At 38.4% G+C, this 25,901-nt stretch overlaps 1 protein-coding gene and 1 long non-coding RNA gene across 4 annotated transcripts in view; one reads left to right on the forward strand and one right to left on the reverse strand.

Annotated features, from left to right (window-relative positions):
* The window catches only part of LOC103380352 (A disintegrin and metalloproteinase with thrombospondin motifs 20), a 74,698-nt gene extending 53,258 nt beyond the window's left edge, over positions 1 to 21,440 (forward strand). For 2 of the 3 annotated variants that reach the window (XM_017032967.2, XM_025056500.1), the window contains 13 exons: positions 837 to 998; positions 1,522 to 1,698; positions 11,876 to 12,043; positions 15,036 to 15,209; positions 15,995 to 16,165; positions 16,825 to 17,031; positions 17,163 to 17,292; positions 18,156 to 18,250; positions 18,333 to 18,427; positions 18,506 to 18,639; positions 19,741 to 19,835; positions 20,957 to 21,061; positions 21,299 to 21,440. In XM_017032967.2, coding sequence (XP_016888456.1) covers positions 837 to 998; positions 1,522 to 1,698; positions 11,876 to 12,043; positions 15,036 to 15,209; positions 15,995 to 16,165; positions 16,825 to 17,031; positions 17,163 to 17,292; positions 18,156 to 18,250; positions 18,333 to 18,427; positions 18,506 to 18,639; positions 19,741 to 19,835; positions 20,957 to 21,061; positions 21,299 to 21,388 — 1,803 coding nt within the window. In that variant the 3' untranslated portion in view covers positions 21,389 to 21,440. The remainder of the gene's footprint in view (positions 1 to 836; positions 999 to 1,521; positions 1,699 to 11,875; positions 12,044 to 15,035; positions 15,210 to 15,994; positions 16,166 to 16,824; positions 17,032 to 17,162; positions 17,293 to 18,155; positions 18,251 to 18,332; positions 18,428 to 18,505; positions 18,640 to 19,740; positions 19,836 to 20,956; positions 21,062 to 21,298) is intronic. The other variant, XM_008312277.3, reaches the window with a different exon arrangement.
* LOC112487139 (uncharacterized) lies at positions 16,875 to 21,392 on the reverse strand. Its single transcript, XR_003049947.1, has 4 exons — positions 21,266 to 21,392; positions 17,350 to 17,446; positions 17,174 to 17,271; positions 16,875 to 17,006 (listed from the first exon to the last, which is right to left on the reverse strand). It is a non-coding gene; the product is annotated as an uncharacterized LOC112487139 (long non-coding RNA).
* Positions 21,441 to 25,901: the final 4,461 nt, after the last annotated feature.

Consider the following 25,901-nt stretch of genomic DNA (forward strand, 5'->3'; position numbering starts at 1 on the left):
CTTTACTGCTTGGAGCCCCATTTAAAATCTCATGTCTGGAGCAGTGATCTATACTGTAGCCACTCAACCAAGAAAAATCTCCTTCAGCTAGAATCTCAGATCTTTGGTTGAAATCGATTGGGCATGGAGAAATACAAATGTTTCAGAGCTGTCCAGCATTTTAATGTTTCTGAATCAAATGCAGGCAGAACACTATTTTTATCAGACTAAAGGCTCTCTTTCTTCTGGTTAACCATCTGTGGTGTCTGACTGTCTGCAAAACATTTGTGTTGTAAGGTTTGGGTCGTGATTCACGTACAGTATATACTTTATGGTTCTACAGTATGGGTTTTTTATGGCTCTAGTTTGAGTCCATTGACCTGAATTCCCCCCTGTGCACCTTGGCCAACATCATTACTACCCAGAGGTGTGTTTGTTTTCACATGGCTGAGGTGAAGAAAAGTTGGAAAGTAATTAATGTACAACTGTAGTTTGACGGTACTTGTTCTTTCTCTCCACTACTACGCTTCTGTTTGTACTTTCGAACACATGCTCCTCCGGATGAAAAAACACAGTACTTTGTTCTGTTTAGAGTAGAATCAGCTCCCTGCTCAAGGATAATAAACAGGCTTTTGTCTTTTCTGATGAAACGCCAACATTAACACCACATGTTGACACATTTCATCTGAGAAACACAAATCTGTTATTGAGATGGCGGTTTCGTGCACCATTAAAGGTTCTAATTGCCAGACTTTATTTTAGTGATTCTTTTCATTTTAGATGTGTTTTTCTTTTTTTTTTTCCTATTTTTTTGTGTTCCTAAACAGTCTCTTATTATCACTGTTTGTGCCCAACAGTGTTCCAGTACCTGTGCCGGAGGCTTTCAGAGGCGAGTGGTCGTCTGTCAAGACGCAGAAGGACGAAGTAACAGTTACTGTGATGAAAGAGTCAAACCTGCCGAGTCCAAGAGCTGTGACTCTGGACCCTGCCCTCTGTGGAACTACGGTGTGTGGGGAGAGGTGAGTTATATTCACAGTACAACTATAATATACTTACATACATCTCTATCTACAGTAATGTCTGTGGAACAGTGAAGCAGTCAGTGGTTCCAAACCATTTCTGGCTTGTGACCCCATTTTGACATCTAAATATCTGTCGGCCTCAGAGATCTTTTTTTCTTCTAGGATTGGTTTTTGATTGTGTTTGTTATTCTGTGTATAATGTAAAATTGCATTGAAACTGAAACTATGCTAATGCTGAAGTCATTAGGAATCTGTAAGTATTGTATAACATGGGATACTCACAAATTATTAAGGAGTCTTTGCAGTGGTTTTGGCTGCAAATCAGCCAATAGTGTTGGAAAGACACAGTTACCAGGACCCAGAAACACCATGTTGTACATGGGCTGCCATCTGGACAGTGTCTTGAAACCTTAGGTTAGAAAAAGTTCACCTAGTGCGAAAAAAACACCAAACACCAGCTAAATAAATGTTATGGTGTAAAATCAAAAACACAATAAACATTTTTCTTTGTTTATGTCAGTGCACCCAGACCTGCGGTGGAGGAAGGAGGACTCGCCTTGTGGTGTGTCAAAGGCCAAATGGTCAGAGACTCAACGAATACAACTGTGATGTCCTGGAAAAGCCGCCGGATATGGAGCAGTGCAACCTGCAGCCCTGCCCGGGCTCTGCCTCCTGGCACCGTCGACCCTGGAAGCCGGTATGATCGTACTAACTTGTTTTTCTCCACAACACTAAACACATCCTCCTCAATGAGGGCACTTCACTGTGAGTAGACCTAGTGTGTTGCTAACAACTCCTGACCTGTGCACAGGGTGTGAACATTTTCTCTAAACTGTAGTTGTTGGAGTGAGAGTTGGGCATGGAATGCCAGTGTTCCCTCTCTCCCTCCAGCCCACCCAGATGGGCCCTGCAGTGGCATGGTGCTGATTAGAAACAAGAAAAAAAATAAGAGGAAAATACACAGAAACACAACGCTGTTCCACTTAAAGGGGGGGGGGTCATGAAAAACAGATGGATCCCACATTGAGCCAAGGCTCCAAATTAAACCACATAAATCAGGAAAGTGCTGTCCAAGAATGCCATATATTTATTGAGGCATATCGCTAGAAAATATTTATTTCATACACAAGGCGTGAAGTTGTTTTTCTTTGTTCTTACGGCTGCCTTCACCCTGTATTTGAAGTACACAAGTGTATATTTGTGTATAAGATTTTATATTATGACCTATAATTGAACAGCAGCAGATGACTGTCAGTGTGTGTTGTACGTGTATCTTTGTACAGTATGATTTTGTTCATTTTTAACTCGCCAGTTTTTACCATACTGACTTTCAAATATTTAATTTTTTTTTTCTTTTTGCCGGTGCTCTCGATCAGCCTTCTCGTATCTCTCTATAAGTAAAATGCAGTTTGTACAGAGGAAAATATTTTTTTCAAGTTATGTTTCATTTGTATTTTTGATACTGTGTATGATTTTTTTTTTTTAAATGAACGCAATGTAGCAGTAAATATTTTAGGTCATATGTCACAGTAGTAACCAGGGTAACTATAAAAACCAACTATTCATAAGCTTCAATAACCAAAAGTGTAGCAAGTATCTGGGGAAAAATTAATAGAATATAACAACTGATAAAATAATTAAATAAACTACACTCATACACCATATGTAGTGTGATCACTCCATGTAGAAAAACAATGTTAGACACTGTTGAAGTTTACAATATACTCAGTAGTGATGCAGTGCTAGGATCAGTTAGTTCCAAATCCTTAGCTTTAGAGTAAATGTGTTCAATCAGGTGCAGCTTCTTTTAATGTAATGTATGTCAGTGCAGCCGACCGAGCCTTGGTGTATTTGCAGGTATCCAACAGTATCCATGAAACAAGCCTAAGCACACAGATACCTCTACTTTGAAACTTTAAGTCGTCGTTGCTGTGTCTGTTTATTCCTTTGGCCAGTTTTTGTGTTCCTGAAGGATTTCGTTTTGGATAAAACGTATTTATTTTTTGTTTTATAAAGGATGTCATGTTGTTTTGGCTTCAATGATTTCTTCTGGTTGAGAGTGAGGTAACATTGAACTTGTGCTATTTGTCATGATGATTTTACAGATGAATAACCTTTCTATATATGCAGTCTATTTGCGGAAAAGTTACGTTTTGTAAGTACTCTTACAAAAATATTTGTAGTTTAGTTTATCACCTAAAGTTTTTGAAACAGGTAACAAGACAAAGGAAATGTTTGTTTTGATATGAGCTTTAAAAGACACATATTCAACAAAGGCAAGATTTTTCAATGGTCAATGTTATGACTAAGCACTGACTAAAATATATGATAATATAGTAAAAGTTGATAAAAATGTGCTAAATGTAGAAATGTACTCTTTACCCTCATGAAAAAAAAAAATTAAGTTACTAGTTTAAAGTCATAAATGCATGAGAAAAAAGTTGTAACGTTACAAAGAATATATTGTATTTTCCTGAGAAAAAAAGTTGTAAGTTTACAGGAATAAATTAATGAGCTTATAAGACCTAAATCATAAGTTTATGAGAAAAAAGTCAAACATTAATGACAGTAGAGGCTACCCACTACTTAAGTATAACTTCACAAGATGCTGACGCACTTATGGTTAACGCTGCGTGTCTGTCTCTCATCTCTCCCAAGACACATCATATAAACTTTTTCTCTCACATCAGTCCTAGTATTCCATATGAATTTATTCTTTTAAACTTTGAGATATTTTTTTCATCCTCAGTGTGGCCCTTATTGTTCGTTGTAAAAAGATTATGTAATAACCTCAAAATATTTCAACTTTTATAATGTATTTTATGTCAGCAAACACACGGACTATTTAGAAAAGTCTGCATCAAGCCCAGAAATAAATGTTAAACAAAAAATAGTAAAAATATAAATTAGATTTGATGTAATTTGATGTAAACAAAACAGTTTGATATAAAAGAAAAGATTCATAGCAAGTATGCATAAAATGTGCAGCAGTTTATATAAATTAGTTGAGTAATTACCTAAATAAAGCGAGGAAATAGAAATATTATGGACCACATTAGATCTGTTCAACAGTCCAGCCAGTCGTTGACTAATGTCTAATGCGCAAGCCTCGTCACTACAGTATTGTGTGTGTATTATTTTATTTTAGTTTGGCTTAAATTTCTCCTCATTTCCTGTGGTGCAGAGGTTCATGTCACCAGACTGTAGAATCAATTCACAGGCAGCAAACCACATGTATTTAGCTTTTATTGCAACACTGGCACATGCAGATGTTCAGCTCTGTTAACCCCTGTTTAAATGTGACCTTTAGTCATACACACTTACACGTGAAAACATTGTAAATTTATCATGACAAATATTTCAAGTGAAGCGTTATTAATGCGTTCTCTGCACTCTTTACAACCATGACTCCTCACACTCAGCAGTTTTGACTTCAGCTCCTTTTTTTAACACGTGGTGCAAAGTTGTTCAGAATCAAAAGGGCAACTTGACTTTATTTGACTTGTTTTATTTTGTTATTGACCTATTTATTTCATGCAGAAAAAGCGTATGTTAAATTAGCATTTTCTCACTGTAAAGAATATTAAAGAAACATAAGTGAAATATGTGTTGTTTTTCAATGCAGTATTTGATTACACATAAAATACAGAGCTGCAGTATTACAAATGACCACAATACCAGTTGTAGATGATGATACACACACATTTTGTACATTTCACAATAGAATACATCAAAAGTGTGTGCAAAAAAGTATTTTTTGCACTGTTATTGAACATTAGTAATGTAATGCACATACATTTTACTCACACCGTATATGTTGTGTTTGAGAAGTAGTGTGAAAACCTGTTGAAGAAACAACTGGCAGGTCATTATGTGGTAGTTTGGTATGTGACCCATAATTGACTTCCCTGTTTTTCTCGGTGAGCCCGACCAAAATCAGCCTCTGAGGGCTCGCTTTAAACCTGTTCCTGTTGTGTTTGTAGTACTTAACATACCTGAGTATAATGCAGTATAAAAACACAACAGGTCATCTCCTTTCAAGTCTTTTAAGGTTTTATTTTGCAGTTTCCCTGGAGAAAACACACATAGGCCAATCACACTCTGGCACTGGGTGGCACATCTGTTTACTATTGTTTTAATGGAGCTCTCAGTGATGCATTTGGCAGAAAACCAACTCAGCAATGCCTTTACTACAATGGCAATTAGGATTCATCGACAGTGGGAAAAGGGTTTTAGTGGAGGCGGTTTACTGAATTCTCTATGAATACACTGTGTTTACAGAAATATGCTGATTAAATATGAAGATTGTTTATTTTTTCATCTTTGCTCCCCTTTATCCCTGATGAAATATGATTCAACCCACATGTGGAAACTCCTCTAACGGCACGAACTTTCAAGCAATATATGTTGGCATTAAATAACAGTTTTAACTAAACTTCAATACAATAGATATTTATATATAAAATATATATTCTATTATTCTCTATGAATACATATATAGATATAGTTGTATATGTGTATATATACATATATGCATATATTTTATTTGAATATCTATGTGGAGAGAGAGAGAGATGACAGTTGTTTCTTTATTCTTTTAGATTCTATCTATCCAAACATGACTAATTTATGCTAAAATCTTTGAGTGCTATACTGCATACTATTTAGAACTGTATAAAACATTCTAAAATGTGTACATAGTCTGATAAAGGATGTCTTTAAAAGTAATGTATATTTCTAAATGTTTGCACTTATTTATTTTTTTTAATTTAAAACCTACATTTGCCTAATACTTTGATTAAATAGCCTGCTATCTTAAAACAAACAAAAACATTTTTCCCCTGACCTTTCCCCTTCATTGGAGCACATTTGTCACATACAAAAATAAGGAAAGACACAAAACAATTAGCGCGTTTATTGCACAACATTAAAACAGCAGACGCACAGTTCAGCGTAAACAATCCCAAATGCGCAAATATCATTAACAAATGGTGATTACCTTAAAATAACAATGCTGAGGCCAAATGTGCAGCAGGACAAACAAAGGGGTTCTGTGTGATAAATTGAAAACCAATGCACGATTGTAGTAATTTATGCCTGATTGTTGCTTACAAAAACACACTGTTTCCTGTCAGGAGAGGGTTTCCCAGGGAGGCTGATCACGTCTGTGAACTAATCATTCATCCCTAGATGAAATCCACATGCATGGCTCGGCTCTGGCCTGCAGGTTCTGGGCGTGAACATTCTCCAAACTTGTCACCCTGGGCTCACTGGGTCTACACTTCACTGAGATTGTGTTTCCTTGTCATGACCAATTGCCAGTCAGGTCTTGGACTGTAGTTGAAGCAGTAGTTGGACTGTCTATTTAACCTGTGGACCTAGTGTAGTTCTTGTTGTTGTTTTTGAGAGATAGTATTTTATTTTGGTTTTGAAAAGGAATTTAAAAATAGATTCAGTTAATAATTTTCTGTTTGAAATCTAGCAGAAAGAATCACACAGTGGTCTGAGCAGACGATGTTTGGATCAGAGTGACTGCAGTCACTTCAGGGATGAAATCCTTCTTCCTGTAATGTACTTTAACATACTGCAGGTAAAACAGTTAAATGATGATACCTACGCTGTTGAAGTCGACTCATCAACACAGTAGGTTTGTGCAAATCTGTCGGAGAGATTAGGAAAAAAAGGAAAAAGAGCTCCCAGATAAGCTGTAGTAGCTCACAGAGATGAAGTCAGAAGAAATGAGAGGAGACAGGGCGTGAATGTCTGGAAGCACTTAGCCTGGTCTGTCCAATGATGGAGAAAACCACCTCAATCCTGACACAGGTCAAGAGCGCCTGGTTTTCCTCAACCTGCTGGTCAAACATTATGAAGTGGTTAAAAGCCTGTAGGAGACAGGCCTTCAACTCAATTGATCTAGATATTTATCTCGCATGAGGATACGAACTTAAACCCTAGACCAGGGGCCTGTAACCTAGGGCTGTGATATGTCAGACCAGTAGAAAGCAGGTTGAATGTGCCCCCCCCTGTAATTGCAACAAAACTGTTAAAACATAAGATTGAATTATAAAAACAAACATACTACTATCGCCACAAAAACGTTGAAAAACACAATACCTCATTCATTTGACTTGCCATGGCCATCCCGTCAATAGCTCAATGGTCCCCTTGGGCCCACGCCCCCTACTTTGGAAATCATTGCCGTCGACTTTTCTTGCCTTGTCGACTTTTCAGCTGTTCATAACTAGTCAACCTGATGGAATCTTGAACTTGTGAAAACTTGCCTGTTCTTTACATAGTATTTGACCGTGAGCTCTTTTTGATCTGGAGGTTTTAGCATTTTACCGTGTCAGACTTGCAGAGGTTAACTAGCTGGTTAACCTTGGCCTCACTGCCAGTTGACCATAGATGTTTCCACTGTGTCAGTCTGTACGTGGGTCACTTGTCACTTTGCTTCTTGCTACAAAATAAAAACACCTTTTATTTGGTTACTGTATTCATACTTGTCTATAAATATTAGAATATATTAGAATATATTAGAAAAAAAAACTCTTTCTATTCAAACTTTATTGATGTTCCTCCTCCGCATGACTGCTAAACTGTTTTTTAAATATTACACTAATTCAAAATGAATAACAGAAACTCTGATTTGTAACCAAAAACAGACTAACATGCCGAAACAATCAGCTGTACAGCTAGCTAATGCTGTCATTATTTGTTGTATACGTCATTACAGCTGTGATGAGGGAAAACATTTTCATAGTTAATCATAGATAAAATATTTCTAAACCGTATCATCATTTGTTTTCTCCTTTGGCATAAACGTAAATGTATTATCCAAACATTCAGTTTGGAAAAAGTTTCAAGTTGTTTGCTGTTTGCACACTGTGTTAAAGTGGTTGCTAGGACAGATTTAAAAAGCAGCTGTGAGACATTGAGCAGGAAGAGGGAGATGTGTTGTGTCAAAGGTCACTGCTTTATAACTTTACTGCTGCTCTGCTGTTTGTATTTGTCAGCTGTACCTAATGGAGAATTTATTTTATTTTGTTTTAATGATTTAATGCAGCCAATCCCTAATATTTTGTCCATCTACTGTGTAGTGTTGATGCACGGATGTTTCAGTACCATATGGTAATGGAAAAGGTTTCGAGTGGAATATTTAAACGAGAGGAAAAACTTTCTAGTTTTGTCATTTGGTTTTGATATATGATTGCTTGGTGTATCTTTTCTGAGTTGTGTTGACTTAAAAAGGAAACTCTGCTGAGGAAACTGTATATGCCTACTCCACCAGGTGTTTATTTAACTCTTTGGACACACTTTGGCATCAAGTTGAGGATGTGTTGTTTAGTTTGAACCAACCAGGTGTCCATTATCAGCCTCAGTCATTGCTGGGAGTGTAAGGAAATCTTTCCCACATATAATCAAGTACATCTTGGAAGGAATAATAAAGAAAAAATCAACTTGTCTCATCTGAGATTAATCATTAGCTGTGGAGACTTTACTGTGAAACCTAATATTTTGCATTTGGAAACACTTTGAATTTGCGCTGCTTTTTTTTTTTTTTTGGTTCTTGCTGGACTCATTCTGAAGTCTGCTGCTTTAGAATGTCTGTAGCTGTGTGGCTATTCTGGCCTGGTGGATAAAAGATCTATGACTTTTGACATTCCTCTGCCCCATGACGTCGCTCACACCAGCTGTTCTCATGCTGACAACATGTGTTGTTTTGACTTCTTGCAAAACAAGAACAGAAGAGAACAGAGCTGAGAAACAGTCTGGATGTTCCCTGACTCTCTGACATACTTCCTCCTATCCCTCCCCCCCCCTCCCCCTTCCCCTCCTCTGATCATCACCTTAATATGCTCAGTGATATCACTGACAGTATCTGTGCTATTATCGCCGTTTCCTAGCAGTAAATAGTTCTAATTTCTGCATAGATAATCCTGGTCACGGCCATTACTCTGACTTTATAAGGAGCAGGCAGCTTCTCGCGCGCCCTTGACATCGTGTAGTCAAGGGTATAACTCAACACTCCCTTCACACGGTGTACACTTGCAAGTTTGTTCTTGCTCCAGGTCGGAGCTCAGTTCTTTTGAACAGTCTGTGTAAGTTCAGTCACCATATGCTTGGAATTACCATCCTCTTTCTGTTGCTGGTGTGCTGCAATGTGACTGGAATTCGACCTTGGCTCTCACATTTTAGGATATGGTCCTGTTTAGAGGCTGTCTAAGAAATGTTTAACACAAATGTGTAGTTAAAAAATCACCTATCACCTAATCATATTATAGTGCAAGAGCTCTATTAGGACTATTAAAAAACTATATACTTTATCTGCTTCAATCATAGAATATTTGATGAAAACAATTTTACTTTGCAGATATAGTTCACACACTTTTTTTTTTTTTAGTACTTTTACACCGAAGATTGTTTTTTGTCTCTCTGCGTGAAGCTGAGCTCAGTGTTACCTGTGTTCTGTCTTACTGGCTGAATGACAGAAATTTAAGCTCAGGTTGAGTTTCTTTCAGATGCTTAACTGGTTCCATGTGTTCCTATTGGCTTACCTGTGTCCAGTCATGCAGTGGGTGGAGTTATCTCAAGGTTGGCGTCTGCTTGTCCTAGACAAAGACAGAGTTTCTGAACAAGTCTGGGTCTTGACTCAAACCTATTTTATTATACATTTTTATTACTAAATTGCAGAGAAGATTATATCTATTTTTTTTTCTTCACTTCCTTATATTTAAAGTCATGATGTGTACTCCTACATTACAATATTTGTTCCACTGGCTTACAACCATTTCTTTTTAATTTTGGGCCAAATATAAATCACAAATTGTGTTAAAAGTTACTACATTTTGTAGTAATTATGTAAGACAAACCCCAAATGGATTAATCCAGACTTAAGCAGTTAAATCTTGTGACGTTAATGGCTGGGGCAGAGTGGGAGGGTAAAGGAGCAGAGTGTTTAATCAATGATTTATATACTTCATATGAAAAAAACACACACACGACATGTTCTGGCTCACAAAGAAAGTACATCATAAAAACGTCAATGTCTAAGCAAAAAGGTACAAAAACACACTCAGCACACACACAGATTACACCATTTCAACATTAACAGAGAGCAGCTAGGTATGAGATGGTAACAGTCTGACCTGAGTGAGTCCCGGTGAGTGCAGCAGCTCAGCTGTAGTTCAGTGAACCGAGGTCTCGGAGCCTCTGCCCTCTCCTTGCTCTCAGAGGTGAAGCTCTCCTTCGGTCCAGCTCCTTGTGCCAGCTCTATGTGGGCTGTCGCTGCAGCTCTGATTAACTGATGACGGACAGATGAGGCAGGGTGGAGGGAGGAGCACGTCGCCACATAGATTCTACTTTGTCACCGTTAAAAACACAGATACCCTTCACCCGGGGAGTGCAGCCCGTATGGCTGTGATTTTCTTTATTCTCCTCTTTTTTTTTCCCACCCTCTTTTTTTTTTTCCTCCTTTTACAGCAGTAAGGAGGGGCCAGCAGTCCACAACTACCCCCAGCACGTTAGTCTGCCTCTGCTTTTGTCTGAGGTGGACCGGGTTCTCTTATCATTTTTGTGTGAGTGTGCAGCGGGTTTGAGAATCTGCCCGTAGTCAGGAAGAGTCACTCAGACCTCGGCCTCAGCTTTGATGTTCTGTCAGCTGAGCCGGCCTTGTGTTTAAAATGCCTTAGTAATTACAGTGTGTGATGTGTGTCTGTCTGTGTGTGTGTGTACACGCCACTGCCACACTGCACCACAGGAAAGGACAGGAGATTACTTGTTTAAAAATGAAAATTAATCGGGTTTTTATAATGTTTCAGTGATTTAGCTTCTCTCGCGGTGCTGTGCTGTGCTATTAGAAATGCTGAAGTAAAATGTACTTCGTCTCATTTTAAAATACTTACTTCCAAGGAGATATAGAGAGAGCTACTGGAGGTTTGAGGAAAGTCATCTGGAGTCAGAACTATTCCAAATAACAAGACAGACGACTTGTTTGTTTGGTGATCTCAGATGACAGACAACCCAAACATTAAACTTCCTCAATGGGCTCCAATAGTAAAATATAGGGGGCGCCAATATCGTTGTTCAGTATGAGATATTTTTCTCCTTTTATGTGCTCTCTCTTATGTGCCTGGCTTGTATTCATCATGCCTTTTTTTCCCCTCGTTCATTGTCGTCTCTCAAGCTCTCCTTAAGAATTCCTAGATTTTTCATTAGTTCCAGATGATTTTCCAGCCACGGTCATGCGTTGCTGCATTGCTCTGCATCTTTTTGCCTCCACGTTCTGTGGCCTGAGCAGTTCACAGAGGCAGTAAAAGTAATCCCTATGTTTACAGGTTAAATACTCAGCTGCATTCCATTTCCATTTAAGTGTTTGACCGAGGTTCTGGTGAAGTCCATTTCGGCTATTGAGCTAACATTAGTTTGCAGTGTGTTCAGTTGACTGTGACGTGCCTTGGGAGTAGCTCCTGGATGATTGTGTTTGTGCATTAAATCCTGTTTGGGTTGGAGCAGAAAATGCATGTTGTGTTTGAAGACAAACTATGACAATAAGGTCTTTCCAAAATAGTGCAGAGAAGGTTATAGGGTCAAGTTTTTTTCCTGTGGAGACTGTGGATAGGAAATGGAAGTAATGATACATACCTGAGATGAATACCAGATACCAATAATCGGTTTGAATTTCTATTGTCAAATAAAATTAGTTATTCTAAGTGAAAAATCTACTTTGTTGGAATGAAAGTTTCCTCTAATTGGAAAATAATTTTTATAATGTTCTTTATAAACACTCTTACCAATGATGAAGTGAATAACAGACTTGTATTATAAAATGATGACTTTTTAATTTAACTCTTTTGCACCTGTCCCTTTTTTTTCAGTGTTCAGTAACTTGCGGTCGAGGGACCAAGAGAAGGGAGATCACCTGTGTTCTCCAGAACCAAACCAAAGTGGAGGACCAGCACTGCAGTCATCTGCCGCGGCCGCGATCACAGAAAGCCTGCCGGGCGTCGGGATGCCCCATGTGGAAAGTCAACAAGTGGGGGGAGGTATGTTTGCTCTTCTCACTGTATTTCCTTGCTCACAGAGTAGCCTTTAGAACAGTAACTGTTCTGCCTGCAGCTGAGACACAAACACAAACATGACTGGAGGTTTCCTGAGGGCCGCAGATGTAGGACGTGTACACACAGAGCACCTGTCCAATCACCGCACAGTTTATTCTTCTTCGAGTGTTATCTGCCATTATGTCTTAAGTGAGCACTAAACACCGCAGGCTCGAAATGCACCGTTGTTTATAAAGTACACTGCACATTCATGTGTCCTGTATAAATACTGCAGCACAAATAATTGAACAGAGAAACTGTGGTGGAGTTACTCTGTGATTTTTGGTTGCATTCTTCAGACCACACACTGACCAGAGACACATTTATTCCAATTGTTGCATGACGCAGCAAATACTCTTTACTTAAATGTAATTAAGGACATGTCTGCTGGTTCAAATGCACAATGAATTAGCGTAAATGAAAACTAGAGAATCAGAATATGCAGCTGGGCCTCTCTTACAGATGAAAGCATGGTCTCTATAGAGGACAAATGTCCTGAAGAAACACAGGTTTCTGATCTCCAAGTGCATGAGTGCAACCAGACGGAGGAGAGGAAAAAGACGGGGAAAAAAAGGAAAAGGAAATGCATGGAGGAGTCACTGGGGGGTGTTGAGGTCACAGTCATGGTGGAGCCAACCAGACAGCCAGGGTATCTGCTGGTTAGAGGCTGTGCATAAACCCGCCATGCAGTTTAGACCTAGAGTCATGTTGAGGTCATAAAGGGAAATTTATCACAATGTTTTAACTCAAGTCATTAAGGAATGGTAAATCAATTCCCTTTAAGTGACTATCAAGGCGTCTTTTTCTTTTTTTAATATATCTTGAAGAAGATGTATACTCTCTGCAGAATCAGAGGAATTCATCATGAAAAACAAATTGTGTCACAGCTCGTAGCCAAGCGGTAAAAAGATTGGGCTATGGGTCAGTGTAGCAAATTGGAAAAGAACAGTGACATTATGTTGTTTTGTTAGCAACAACCTGTTATATAAGTAATAAATTTTTATTTACATGTTTTTTGCTAATTATGCATAATTATCTCAAAACGTTGAAACGTGAAAACATTACAGTATTTGACAGTCACAGATACAGAAAAGTCAGTCACTGCAGACAAAGCAGGGAGCACTGCTACCTGTCAGATTGGACATATTAGTTATTAATGTTTTCCGTTGGATTGAACTGGGTCCATTTGCAAATATTTAATGTTGTTCAACATGCAGCCAGCACAAGAAGCTGAAGAGCAGCATGTGGCTCAGGAGCTACAAGTTGCAAACCTCTGGAACAGACCGTCGCCTAACTCAATCCAATCCCCTCTTCATCCTATAGTATCTGGAAACAATTATTTTCCTCCGCACACATATACCACCAGCAACCATGAAATCCCTACAGAAGAAAAGCATGTTTTATATCTTAACATCCATCCACGTATTGTACATAGCGTGTTGGTGAAGCTTATTTTTTTATTGACGATTACTTAGCAATGCTGTTGCCAATGGAAGTGTGATACTGTGTGACCAATCTCGGTTTGACAGTTTGATAGTTCAACTGTGGCACTTAGTGAAATGAATACAAGCAGATATGCCAACAATGTCACTCACAAATTGAGTGAGGAAACATTTTACAACTGGTCCCCTTGCGTTCCCCTCATTGTGTCACTGTTCCAGTCTCCTGATCTCATGTGTTTCAGGTCATTTCTTCACCGAGCCCTTCAACATCAGGCTCTTTTTTAAGATTTCATAATAAAATATGTCACGTGAATTCAAGATTAGTTTTTCTCTGTTGCATTTGACCCTTTAACCCCCAACCACACCCTCCTTGAGGATAACGTGCTGTATAATTGCAGTTAGGAACTGAGAGCCAAATACATCTGGAAGGTTTCAGGAAACCCAAGCTTTGCTGTGTATTGTGCAGATTTTCCAGCTGTGTGAATTAACTCAAGCTCAGAGCATGTTCTTAGAGGTCTGATCAGGGGTGGGGGGTGGAGGTGTGAGGGGGTGAGAGAGAAATCAGCCTGATCAGCTCAAGCCGTACAAAGTGCTTCCTCAGTATGCAGGTATGCTCAGAGCACATCAAAGAGATGGCAGAGATTAGACCTCTGTGTGACCCACGATATATGGCCTACAAGGAACCACTGGATTCACCCCCCCCCCCCCCCCCTTCCTTTATCTGGTGGGATGGAGGACCCTGCGGCTGATCCTAGTTCAGTTATGCAAAATCAACGTGTGCATCACCATCACATAATGCATGCCGTCTTAGAGAGACATGTCTAAAAATGTGGTTCTGGGTCCAAATATACGTACTGTACTATATAAGTACTTTCATTTTTGGTTTTGATGCTTTCCTAATATTTGTGTTTAAAATGCCAATCCATACCAATTTCTCCTTCTCTTATTTAACAAACAATAGGCAGCTTTACAACCATACCTGTAGAGGGAGCTAATTAAACAGTTAATACAACTTCACATGATTTTTTTCTTCTTCCTTAAGAGTTTCCCCTAACTACTTATTACTGCTATTTACACTGTATTTTGTACTAAAAATACAAAATCAACAAAAAAGCAGCAGAGGGCAGCGTTTCATTGATAACACAAACATTAATTCCTTGTCATGGGGAATTTTTGAGGATTTCCCTGATTTATGAGAATGTCTTGCTCACTAAGTATACAGTCATGTATTCTACAAAATGAATGATTGATGTACTCTGCTATCATCATTTCCTTTTTTTTTTTTGTTTTTCCATAAAATGTTGGAATTCAGTTTCACCGCTGACAAGTAAATTTAGCTTCTTGTGTTCAATCCATTGGAATTCCCTGAATATAGTCATTAGTCTCTCAGACGACTACATTCTCGCAGCTGTCTTCTTACATGAAACACAAGAAAACACATGTTGTAGACGAGTTTAGTTTCTGATGGAGGACGTGTTGTGTGTCTGTTTTACTAGTGTTCTGTCACCTGTGGAGCTGGGGTTCAGACCAGAGACATTTACTGCAGGCTAAAAGGCACTGGGCGGGTTCGAGAGGATCTCTGCAACGCTCACCAGCGCCCAGCTGTTACCCAGCCGTGCCAAACTACAGAGTGTACGCATTACTCTTGGGTTGTCGATGAATGGGAAAAAGTAAGTCAATTCTTTTCTTTCTCCGGCTTTTTCTTTTCTTTTTTTTTTTTTTTACAGCTCCACTCCTTTTTCATCGCTCCCATGCCCCTGCTGGGAGGACGTGGTGAGGCTGTTTAAGGTTTTTATTGGCTACTCTTTCTGCTTACTTTATCTCTGCACACCATTAAACGGTCTACCTGCGGGCGCTGTCTTGCGTCACTTGTGTGGGCCCCACTGATAAGCATCAGTCAGTATTTCAGGTTGTATCAAACCTCAAAGTCGCGATGGCTCTTATCATCGGCTGCTGCTAAATATCTCTGTTCTCTGTCACGCCAGGAAGCCTTTGTTTGGTCCATCTATCTTTGATGTTTCGTGCTTGGTCCTCAGCTGAGGAATTAAATAGACCCTATCTCCTCCTGCTGCTTTCACTTACTTTTTAGATTTTAGTCTCAACACAGCTTTATGTCCCACCTATACTTTTATTATTGGAATTGTTATAATTACGTTTAAACACTCCATAAATGCTCAGACAAAAAGGAAACCTGGTACTAACATTGGCATTTTTTAATGACTTTACCAGAGATAATACATGGGTTTTCTTGAAACATTGACTCACTTTTTATTCACTCATTCAAAGCTTTATATGTGACTATATCTGTATGTGTGGCCGTCTGGTGAACTTAAGAGAACCTTCAAAGCAGAGTCTGGGAGCTCAGTGACTGTAATGAAAGAACAACACTGCCCCCCCTCTGTCAACTCCACTGTAGCCTAACTGACTTTTTCTCCTGTTGAAAATTTTCCTCCAGTGTAACGCGACCTGTGGAGATGGCTTTAGAACCAGAAAGGTGGGCTGTGTGGGCCCAGGTATGACAGCCGTGCTGGAGGAATACTGCGAGCCCGCCTCCCAGCCCGTATCACACCAACACTGTCAGGGAGTTCCCTGCAAATACACATGGATCACTGGGGAATGGTCACAGGTAAGAAAAAATTAAGCTGTACACCAAGTGTTGAATATTCAATATTTATTTTTTCTCTATGTGAAATATTTAACATGGGTGAAAAAATACACTGCACAATTTCTGTGTTTTGGGTCAAAATTTCCAGTAATAGGCTCATTCTATCTATCTCCCTGGTCAATTTTAGCTTTTGTTGGGCAACATTGGGGTGTTTTTTTTTATCTTAATACTTTGGCCAATCCTAGCCATGTCTTTAATTTTAATTTGGCTTTGTTATTTGATATTTTTCCCTTACTTAGATTTAAAAAAAAAAAAAATCAATCTTTGGACTGACATCAAGCGCATCTGTGTTTATAAGCTAATAGTCTAATAAAAATAACAGTCTTTCACTGTTATGAAACTTTTTATGAAGATTTTTTTCACTGTACCTATTCTTTTAATGAGGTAAAAGATGTAAGTTTAGCTGACGTGGTTTGTTAAAATGTTTAAATATAAATATAAAAGCATGTAAGGGTGTCCGTAAACCAAATAGTAACAAAAAAAGCAAAAACAATACACAAATACGCAAACCATGATTATTACATCACTGTCAGGTATGTTTACATGATTACATATGTTTACCCACGGTCTCTCAGTATAATAACTGTACATGTGTGTATCTGTGTACTTGTGTGTATCAGTGCTCTGCGAGCTGTGGTGTTGGTCACCAACAACGTATCGTTTCCTGCTCCGTGGTTCCATCCTCCAGAGCTGGAAACCCGTACACTCCTGCCCAGTCGTCCTCCTCCATCACCCACTGCCGTGAGCCTCACCCTGTTGGCACCCAGCCATGCCTGCTCAGAGACTGCCTGCATGCCACCTACTGGAAAGTTGGCCCATGGAGTAAGGTAAAAGACCAAAAGCGTGTTTAGCAGAATGAATGATGCCTCAGTTCATTACTTTATTCACATCAGCACTTTAATGACCTGAGACTATTTGTTTACATGTTTTTATGCATGCGTGCGTTTGTGTGTGACAGTGCTCTCAAACCTGTGGGGCAGGAGTGATGGAGCGCATTGTTGAGTGTGTGACGTCTAAAGGTCATCCGTCCAAACATTGCCGTCCAACAGAGAGACCTGAATCAAAGGCTGCATGTCAAGAAGGAGAATGTAAGCTCTTTTCTCCTCTCCTATCACCTCTCTTTTTTATCTTTTGCCTTGTCTTACCTTTACTATCCTCCTCTCCTTTGTGTCCCCTTTTCCATCTACTCTCATCTCCTCTCCTTCCTTTCTTCCTCTCCTCCATAGGTATCAGGCCTTGCTGCTAGAACAGAAATCAGTCTATAGTATCAAATTGACTGTACAGTTTATGAAAACCAAAGCCGTTTCTGATTGTGTTTGTTTAAACTGAAGGTTTTGTTTTGTTACAGCACATCAGCCAGAACAGCCATTTAGAACCTCAGAGTAATTAACTTGTGGAACAATAAATAGAACATCAGCACTTTTCTGCATATTGCCTCTTATGTGCAGTCTTTCTAAATGCCTCAGGGCTATTTGAATTAATTCATGGATTTAACAGGCCATACAAAAGTTGGCACCTGACCGAGGTCTTCAGTTCACATCTCCGTGTTTCAGATGTTGTAGTTCTGGCCCACTGGACTGTTTATCCTGCTAAACGTTTGCCAAGTCAGGCGCTAACAAAATTAAAATGAGAAGCTGGGACGACGGCCAGTTCTGTAGTTAAGTATTAATGCTAATTCAGTTCATCAGCATCCTGTGACCTCTGCCTCACACTGGTGCAGCAGAGAAGCCAATAAAATGTTTAAACATTGATCAGAGTGCAGACGTGCTGCCAGGACACGGCAGTAGATGAGAGTTGCAGACTTTAGAATAATCTCAGAATAATATCTTCCTTGCATTTTCTGCTATCTAACCATCATTTTGAATAACTTGTGGAAAAGGCTCAAAGGTGTTTCAAAGATAAAGGATGTCCATGTCCATGTCTCCCAGTAACGTCATATTTCTTCTCCTAGGTCAATCGTTCACTTCCTGCAGAGAGGTCCAGATGAGACTGGGTGTGAGGATAGATGGCGAGTACTATCTCAAAGTCAGGTCCCGCATACTGCAGGTGTGTGTATGTGTGACCTGTCACGCTCAGACATCATGACTCATCTGACAACCTTCTCTAACCTGATGTCTTTTGTCTTCAGATTTATTGTGCAGAAATGCAGACTGACTTCCCCAAGGAGTACGTGACCCTGCGGAGCGGTCAGACAGACAACTTCTCTGAGGTGTATGGATACAGGTGGGTACGATGGGCTGATGACAGATGTGCTGAAACCTCATGTAGGATTATGTAACACGAGTGTCTTTCTTTTCAAAGGCTGCTGAATCCTTTTGAATGCCCGTTCAACGGCAGCCGAAGGCAAGACTGCGACTGTAAGAACGACTACTCTGCAGCGGGCTACACACTCTTCCACAAAATCCGTCTGGACCTGAGCTCCCTGAGAATAATGAGTGAGTAATTATCTGTCACCATCCACAGTAATGAGACCACACATCGTTGTAGCTTAAACCCTCACACACCTCTGCAGCGCTGGCTCCTGTCTCGTACTCTTCTCTCTAAAGACCTTGCTCCATGTTCTCATCACGGGGCATGGTCTTGGTAGAGGGCGTCACAGACCAGAGCATGGCAATGATGGGATGTACAAGCCCTCAGTGACTCTCAGACACACAATGTATTTAATGGAGGAACACATGCACTCATACAGGGAGATACACACATGCATCATGTTGTCAAACTGACTTGTGAATAATCAGCATCCTTATGTATTCACACACACACACACACACACACACACTCATTCAGGCCACAGTTCTCTGATCATTAAAACACTTAGCTCCACCTTCACTGTTGTAACTAATATGCCTTTGATTAGTGTGTACATGTGTTTGTGTGTGCTCATGGAAGGGAAGTTGGATTAGAAATTACACAGTCATCCTCCCATCGTCCTCCTCTGATTTAGGCCCTGGCTCCACATGTTCTGCACCCCCTCCCCTCCCTCTGCATGCTGTTCATTTGGCTTCAAGATGGGGGGGTGGAGCTAATGAGTTTAAGATGATGTTAGTTAGTTATGAAAAAGCCCTGGTCCAGTGTTTCCCTGTGCATCTCCCGATTATTGTCAGAGGAACGGCAGGATGAAATAATATCCATGGCAATTCTATGTACCATATAGAAGCGTTGGTAAAAAATATTTTAAGAAAACTAAGAAAGCACAACATTATTTGTGCTGATATCTGCTATTTAAAACACTGCAGCATGTGGTGTTTCAAACTAAAAAAAAAGAAATTGCATTCCAGAATTTAAATTAAAAGATTTTTTTTTAAAAAGAATGTTGTTTCTTTTTTCAGATTTAAACTAAAGTGTACTCTACTTTACGGATTGAAAGGTTATTTAGAAACATTAAACACACATGTGGCAGCTCGACTTTAAAGCAAGCTTTATTATTTGTTATAAATTAGGTCTGCTGCTCTTCTCTGACTATCAGTGTGTTTGTTTATTTTACCGCAGCTGCTTCCATTCTCTGTTGACGTCCAACTTGTGTCTTTTTTCTTTAGCAGTCACGGATCTCCAGTTTTCCCAGACTCTTCTTGGACGACCTGTGCCCTTTGCTACAGCAGGAGATTGTTACAGTGCAGCCAAGTGCCCACAGGTCAGTAAGTAACGGTACATCCAAGCTTTACAGTCCATCATGGTTTAGTCATGTTTGAAGGTTTAGAGATAAAAACTTAACTTTTTCTCAAAAATCATTTTAGCCCACAGCGTTTCAGGCAATTTATTTGAATTTCAAACCACCAAAGTTTTGACCAAACTGTTTTGGTGGCTTATCAATAATAGTAGCTACAAAAATCATTTACATTTATTGAGAAACATTATATAACATCTGTACCTGAAAGGTCTGATTGGAAATTGAACAAATACATTTTAGTTTATTGCCCAGGTTACTCTTAATTATTGATTGTTTTTTCTTCATTTATTTTTTAAAATATGTTACAAATTCAATATTAACAAATTAAACAATTTGCGTACAATATGTATTATATATATTATGGTGAATGATGTGTTGTGGATTGTTGCTAGGCTACAAGCAGTGTTGAATTTGTTGCCTGTTCTAATTTAGAATATATACATACATATATATATATATATATGTATATATATATATATATATATACATATATATACACATATATACATACATATACGTATACACATATACATGCATATATGCATATATACATATATACATATATATATATATATATGTATATATGCATATATGCATGTATATGTGTATACGTATATGTATGTATATATGTGTATATATATGTATATATATATATGTATATATGTATATATGCATATATGCATGTATATGTGTATACGTATATGTATGTATATATGTGTATATATATGTATATATATATATATATATATAATGTGTATAATTTTTTTCCATCCACTCAGGGTTAAACTGATAATTGTACCCCGCTTTAAGAGGGATATGTTGCTTTATGGTGAATGGTGTGTTGTGTATTGTTGCTAGGCTACACACAGTGTTGAATTTGTTGCCTGTTATAATTTACAAACTCTGGATTGCTCTCCAAGTACAATTTTCTCAGTTTTTCTATATGTTTCTTAATGTCTTAATGACGGGGACTGGGCCACTCTGGTTGAGTACCTGGGCCGCATGTGGACTGTGAGACACTTTTTTAACCTGCAGTTTCCCTGTAAAAAGAAGTTGTTAAGATTATGTATTGTGTATTTTCTCAGGGCCAGTTCAGCATTAATTTGATCGGCACTGGACTCAAAGTGTCCGAGTCCAACAAGTGGACGTCTCAGGGCAACTACGTTTCCGTCAAAGTCCACAGATCTGAGGTAAGAGGACACCTTAATATCCTTGATACCGTGGTTTTTACTGTGAATGTGGAGTTTAAACAAATTCATCGACTTTCTGGAGTCACGCTTCCTCTCAAATGTCATTACTTGTAGCTTCCAGCTGAGTCACCAGACAGGAATCCCTCCGTGACATTACTGAAGCTTTTATTCTTTGAGCCTAAAAGCTGCCCTTTGCCCACTCACCCTCTCTGTCCTCTCACTTCTCTCCACTCGTAGGATGGGACAAGAATCTATGGTCGCTGTGGTGGTTTCTGTGGGAAGTGCATTCCCCAGGGTCATAACGGCCTCTTCCTTGAAGTCCACTGAAGGCCACGCGGAGACCAAACCACTAAATCTTTTCTGCTGAAAGGAGAGAGGGAATATTCAGCAGCAGTAATCTGTTTGGGACTGTAATCCACTACTGTGGCAGCAGTGAAAGTGCATGGAACCATTCTCATTTCCCACAGGTAACACCACTCCTTCACGGCAGCTACTCCACAGAAGACATTACGAACTGTGCAATGCTACGCCACCTACACCGTGGTTTTCATCCAACTCTGAACGGAAGCCAGAGATCGAAACTTCAAGTGTTATTTTTCTGTAACTGGTAAGCAGGATATGCTAGGTTAATCCCAGTTGCACCTGATCCTTAATCTGCATGATTGTGGACTGCAGTCAAAAAGTCAACCACCTGCCACCTTGCTAGAGTGTGTAGATACTGGCCATCAGTATCTACACTGGGCTCTAAACCAGTAAACTAAACCTGTTGCACAATAACTTGAGCAACGTTTTGCTCTTTACATTTTTATTTTGAAGCTAATACTGAAGGCGAGGGACTCTGTTGATTCAAACATTAACCTTCCATCCACGACCACGTATAATACTATTTGTATTTGTGGCAGCAGTGTTAAACTTTTCACTAAACAGTATCGCTGTACTCCGCAGATTTAAAATGTTACACTAAATACTTCATGAAAAATACTGCAACTGTAAACAGTTGTTGGTTCAATCAGCATCGGCTCAAACTGTTGGGACAGTGTGTTTTGACCTACGTCAACTTTTACTGCCTGACGACATGAAGTTATGTTCATCATACCAGTGTTAAATTCACAGGAAGATTTTGTACTTAAAAGAACTATTGATATTAGGAGTTCAAACACAAACTAGGCCCTAAAAAAACAGATTTTTGAGGATACAATTGAATCATTTACTCTATTCTATCCACAGAATAATTAATCGGATTAAGATGTAATTGTAACGGCCCTGTTTTTTTTTTGGTTAACGTCATCTCCTACACCGTGACACAGTGTCAGTATCTTGAGTTGGACGTCCACTGAAGGTGCTCCAACTCCTACCTCTCACAAACCTCTATGTTCTACTGAGATACGTACGTACATACGTACATACGTATGTAATGTATTTATGTCTGACCATATTTATTCTGTATTGTATTGTAGATACATATTTGTTAATGTGCGGTCACTAGATAGAAGCCGCCGTCTGGTGTTGTCGCCTGCTTCGCTAAAACGGTATTAGTCAGCGATGGTCGCCTGTAACCACTAACCTTCAGAGAGAACTTATGAACTTGTGCTTCTAAACTACTGCAATTACCTCTGAGCTGAAGAAGGAACCACAGGTTTGAACCACACGGTTTCACTCCACACTAACAGACAGCAGCATGATCATTTCAGGCAAACTCATCATAACTATGTCCGCTGCACCAATAACTACAATCCTATGAGTACATCCTGGTACTTACCCGGTATGTTGCGCTTTAACCAAAGTTGGAAGGTAGATGCAGACTTTTTTTGTGTCCCGAGACTGCAGCCTTTTTTTATTGGAAGTGACGGCTGAAAAAAAGAAAAAAAGAATAAATGAGCAGCTAGAAAACCTTTGACTGTCATTCAAAGAGTGTTAGTGACGGTCAATTGTTCTATGAGGTCTGTATCAGAAATTTAAAGAGTACTTGATGCACTATGTGCCATTAGTAGAAAGGTAATCCTGTTTGTTTGTTTTTTCAATAACCATTATAATATGTAACTTATAAGTGTATTTTTAATAATTATACTTGAACTCTAAACTGTGTACAAATTATTGAGTGGGCATTGTATTAAATAGAGAAACAGAGTGTTTGTTCACCTGGCTTTATCCAAAGATGTTTTCTTTTTTCTTTTCTTTTTTTAGAATCAACTGTACCTGCAGTATGCACGTGGATGATTGATTTTGGTGCTATGGTCAGTACTTGTATCGATACTGTAAGTCATGCTACTAACACTGTCAAAAAGGTATTAATAAAATATGCTTTCTATAAGATACAGCTTTATGTACTTAATGGTATTCCCTCTTATATTATACAAAACAATGACATAATACCACCTTAAATACCTTAGATGATACCTTAAATAATAAAAATGATAATAGACAAATTAAGTTAGAGATGCAGAAAAACAGAAGACAATGTGGTTTTGTAAATATAATCCTGAGACATTTCAACAAATATCAGATTTCTATAATTCATGTTGCTATGGTGACACTTGAAGCAAAACCCTTTAGAACAAACAAAAAACAAATCCACATTCATTTTCCACATCACAGTTTCATGTAACTGCTAAAGGTCTCCACATCCATCACAGCAAAGCTAATTTATTAATGGTTAGAAAACATCTCATCTCCATGTGTTTTTACTGTGTGTGGAAGTTCTCTATTTCACAAAATATCCTCTGTGAGATTGGTCATACTAGAGTTACAAAAAAACACAGCAAGTACCCTTAAACCTGTCTCTCACTAAAGTAGACTCCCTGCAGTCAGACAAAATGTCTGAGGTTGTCAACAACCCAAAGACTCAACTATCTTGTAATTAACGTCAAAATATGTGCTAAATCCCAGAGATTAGCTTTCAAAACTGCACCAACAATTGGGAACGCACCATTTTCCAGGATTCGTGTCACTGAAATAAGTCTTTGACAAATAAAATGGGCAGGTACATCTGTGGAAAAAGCCTACTATCTATGTATAAGGCACTTTTCCAGCGCTGGTTGCACATAGATAGCGTTGTACATTAAATGAAAACAGATACTGTAGTCCCTCAAGAGCTGCTTTGATTTCTTGCCAGAAGTCTGCCTTCGTTCCTAAAATCTAATCTCAGGATTTCTGCAGCACAACAACAGTTCTACAACAAAGCAGTTCTGCAGTGAAATCAAGCTGTGCACCAGGTCCTCCTAGGATCTCCAGGCTACAGACCACAAAGCCAAACTTCCCTGGTCTGCTAGCTGTGTGCATAAAACAGACGTCTTTAATGAGTTAACAGAAAAACAAACACATACAGACGATCCTCATAAAAGAGACTAATGAATAATGTTTACCATAAGGCTGCTCTGAGGTAACAGAACAAATATTCCACTACAATCTGAAGCAGCACAGACCTGCAACCAGAAACTTACAACGTCTTAATAAATACTTTCTTTGTCTGTTTACTTACTAAAGTTAGTAAAATCACATTGAGCGGAATTTAAATTAAATCAATATAAATATCAATGAATATAAAGTACACTGCATTTAAAATAAATACTGCTTTTTAATGAGATAATGGTCGCAGTCGGACTGTTTCTGAGAACATTTTATAACGTGTACAAATTTCATTTTAATTAGAATTTATAATTAGAAATGTTAGGCTAAGGAGAAATAGCGGGACCAGTAGTTCCCCTGAAGTTATATCAATTAACCTGAACAAACAGTGCCCCCTAGTGTGCAAAAATAAAAAGTATTCCGATTTTTAGGGGCAGTGTTACTCTACACATTACTCACAGTGATTATATATATAATATATATAATATAAAGGAGTCAAGACTGATCCTTTTGTTTAAAGAGTGAGTGACAAGCTCACTGTGGGTATTTTTTAGTACTGAAAAAATACAAACACATGCCTTCACAAGGCTAAGGAACAGTGGAGCAAAGGAGCTTTAAAGTCCTGCACCTACCCCAATTGGGCCTTTACCAAAGCCACCAAACAAACGGAACAACATTGTCAATCCTTATGTTGCCGGGACCTCCGAAAAACTTAACCATCACCAAATTCCAGTCTATTTTAAACCCACCAACACCAGACAAACAACTCACTCAGACAAAGACTGGTTCATCCAAAGGACAAAATACTTCACTTAAAACAGAACAACGTTGTATATGCAGTAAAATGCAGTGAGGACTGCCCTGATACCTTCATTACATTTTTGGTCAAAAACTAAAAAATATTGAAAATATTTTTGTAAAATTATTTTTTTTAATTGTTTCTTTTCCTGCATGTTTCTAATTAAATTAGGGCATTTAGAGAACACTTTTTAAAACATTTTTGTATAACATTCTCTGTCAAAATGTGAACTTTTTGTGTCATTTATGGTAAAAAATGACAATATTTTGACAAAATGTTTTGTAGGATTATTTTTCAAAATTCTATCTTTTCCTGCATGTATCTCATTAAATTATGGCACTTAGAGAACATTTTTAAAATAAAAAAGTATAAAATCTGTCAAAATGTGAACTTTTAATGGCATTTTGACAAAACCTTTTGTAAAATTATTTTTCAAAATTTTATTTTTTCCACCATGTTTCTCATTAAATTAGGACATTTGTTGAATTTTTTTGTAAAAAATTTCCTGTCAAAATCTTAACATTCGTGTCATTTTTGATCAAAAACAATTGCTTAATTATTACTTATTTTTCAAAATATTTTATTTTCCTTTATATTTCTCATTATATTAGGGGATTAAGAGAAAATTTTTGATTTTTTTTTGGTATAGAACTTTTGACTTAATTTGACTTGTGATGATTTTTCAAATATTCATAT

This window comes from Cynoglossus semilaevis, chromosome 6 (genome assembly GCF_000523025.1).
Source record: "Cynoglossus semilaevis isolate Cse_v1.0 chromosome 6, Cse_v1.0, whole genome shotgun sequence".
Classification (NCBI taxonomy): domain Eukaryota; kingdom Metazoa; phylum Chordata; class Actinopteri; order Pleuronectiformes; family Cynoglossidae; genus Cynoglossus; species Cynoglossus semilaevis.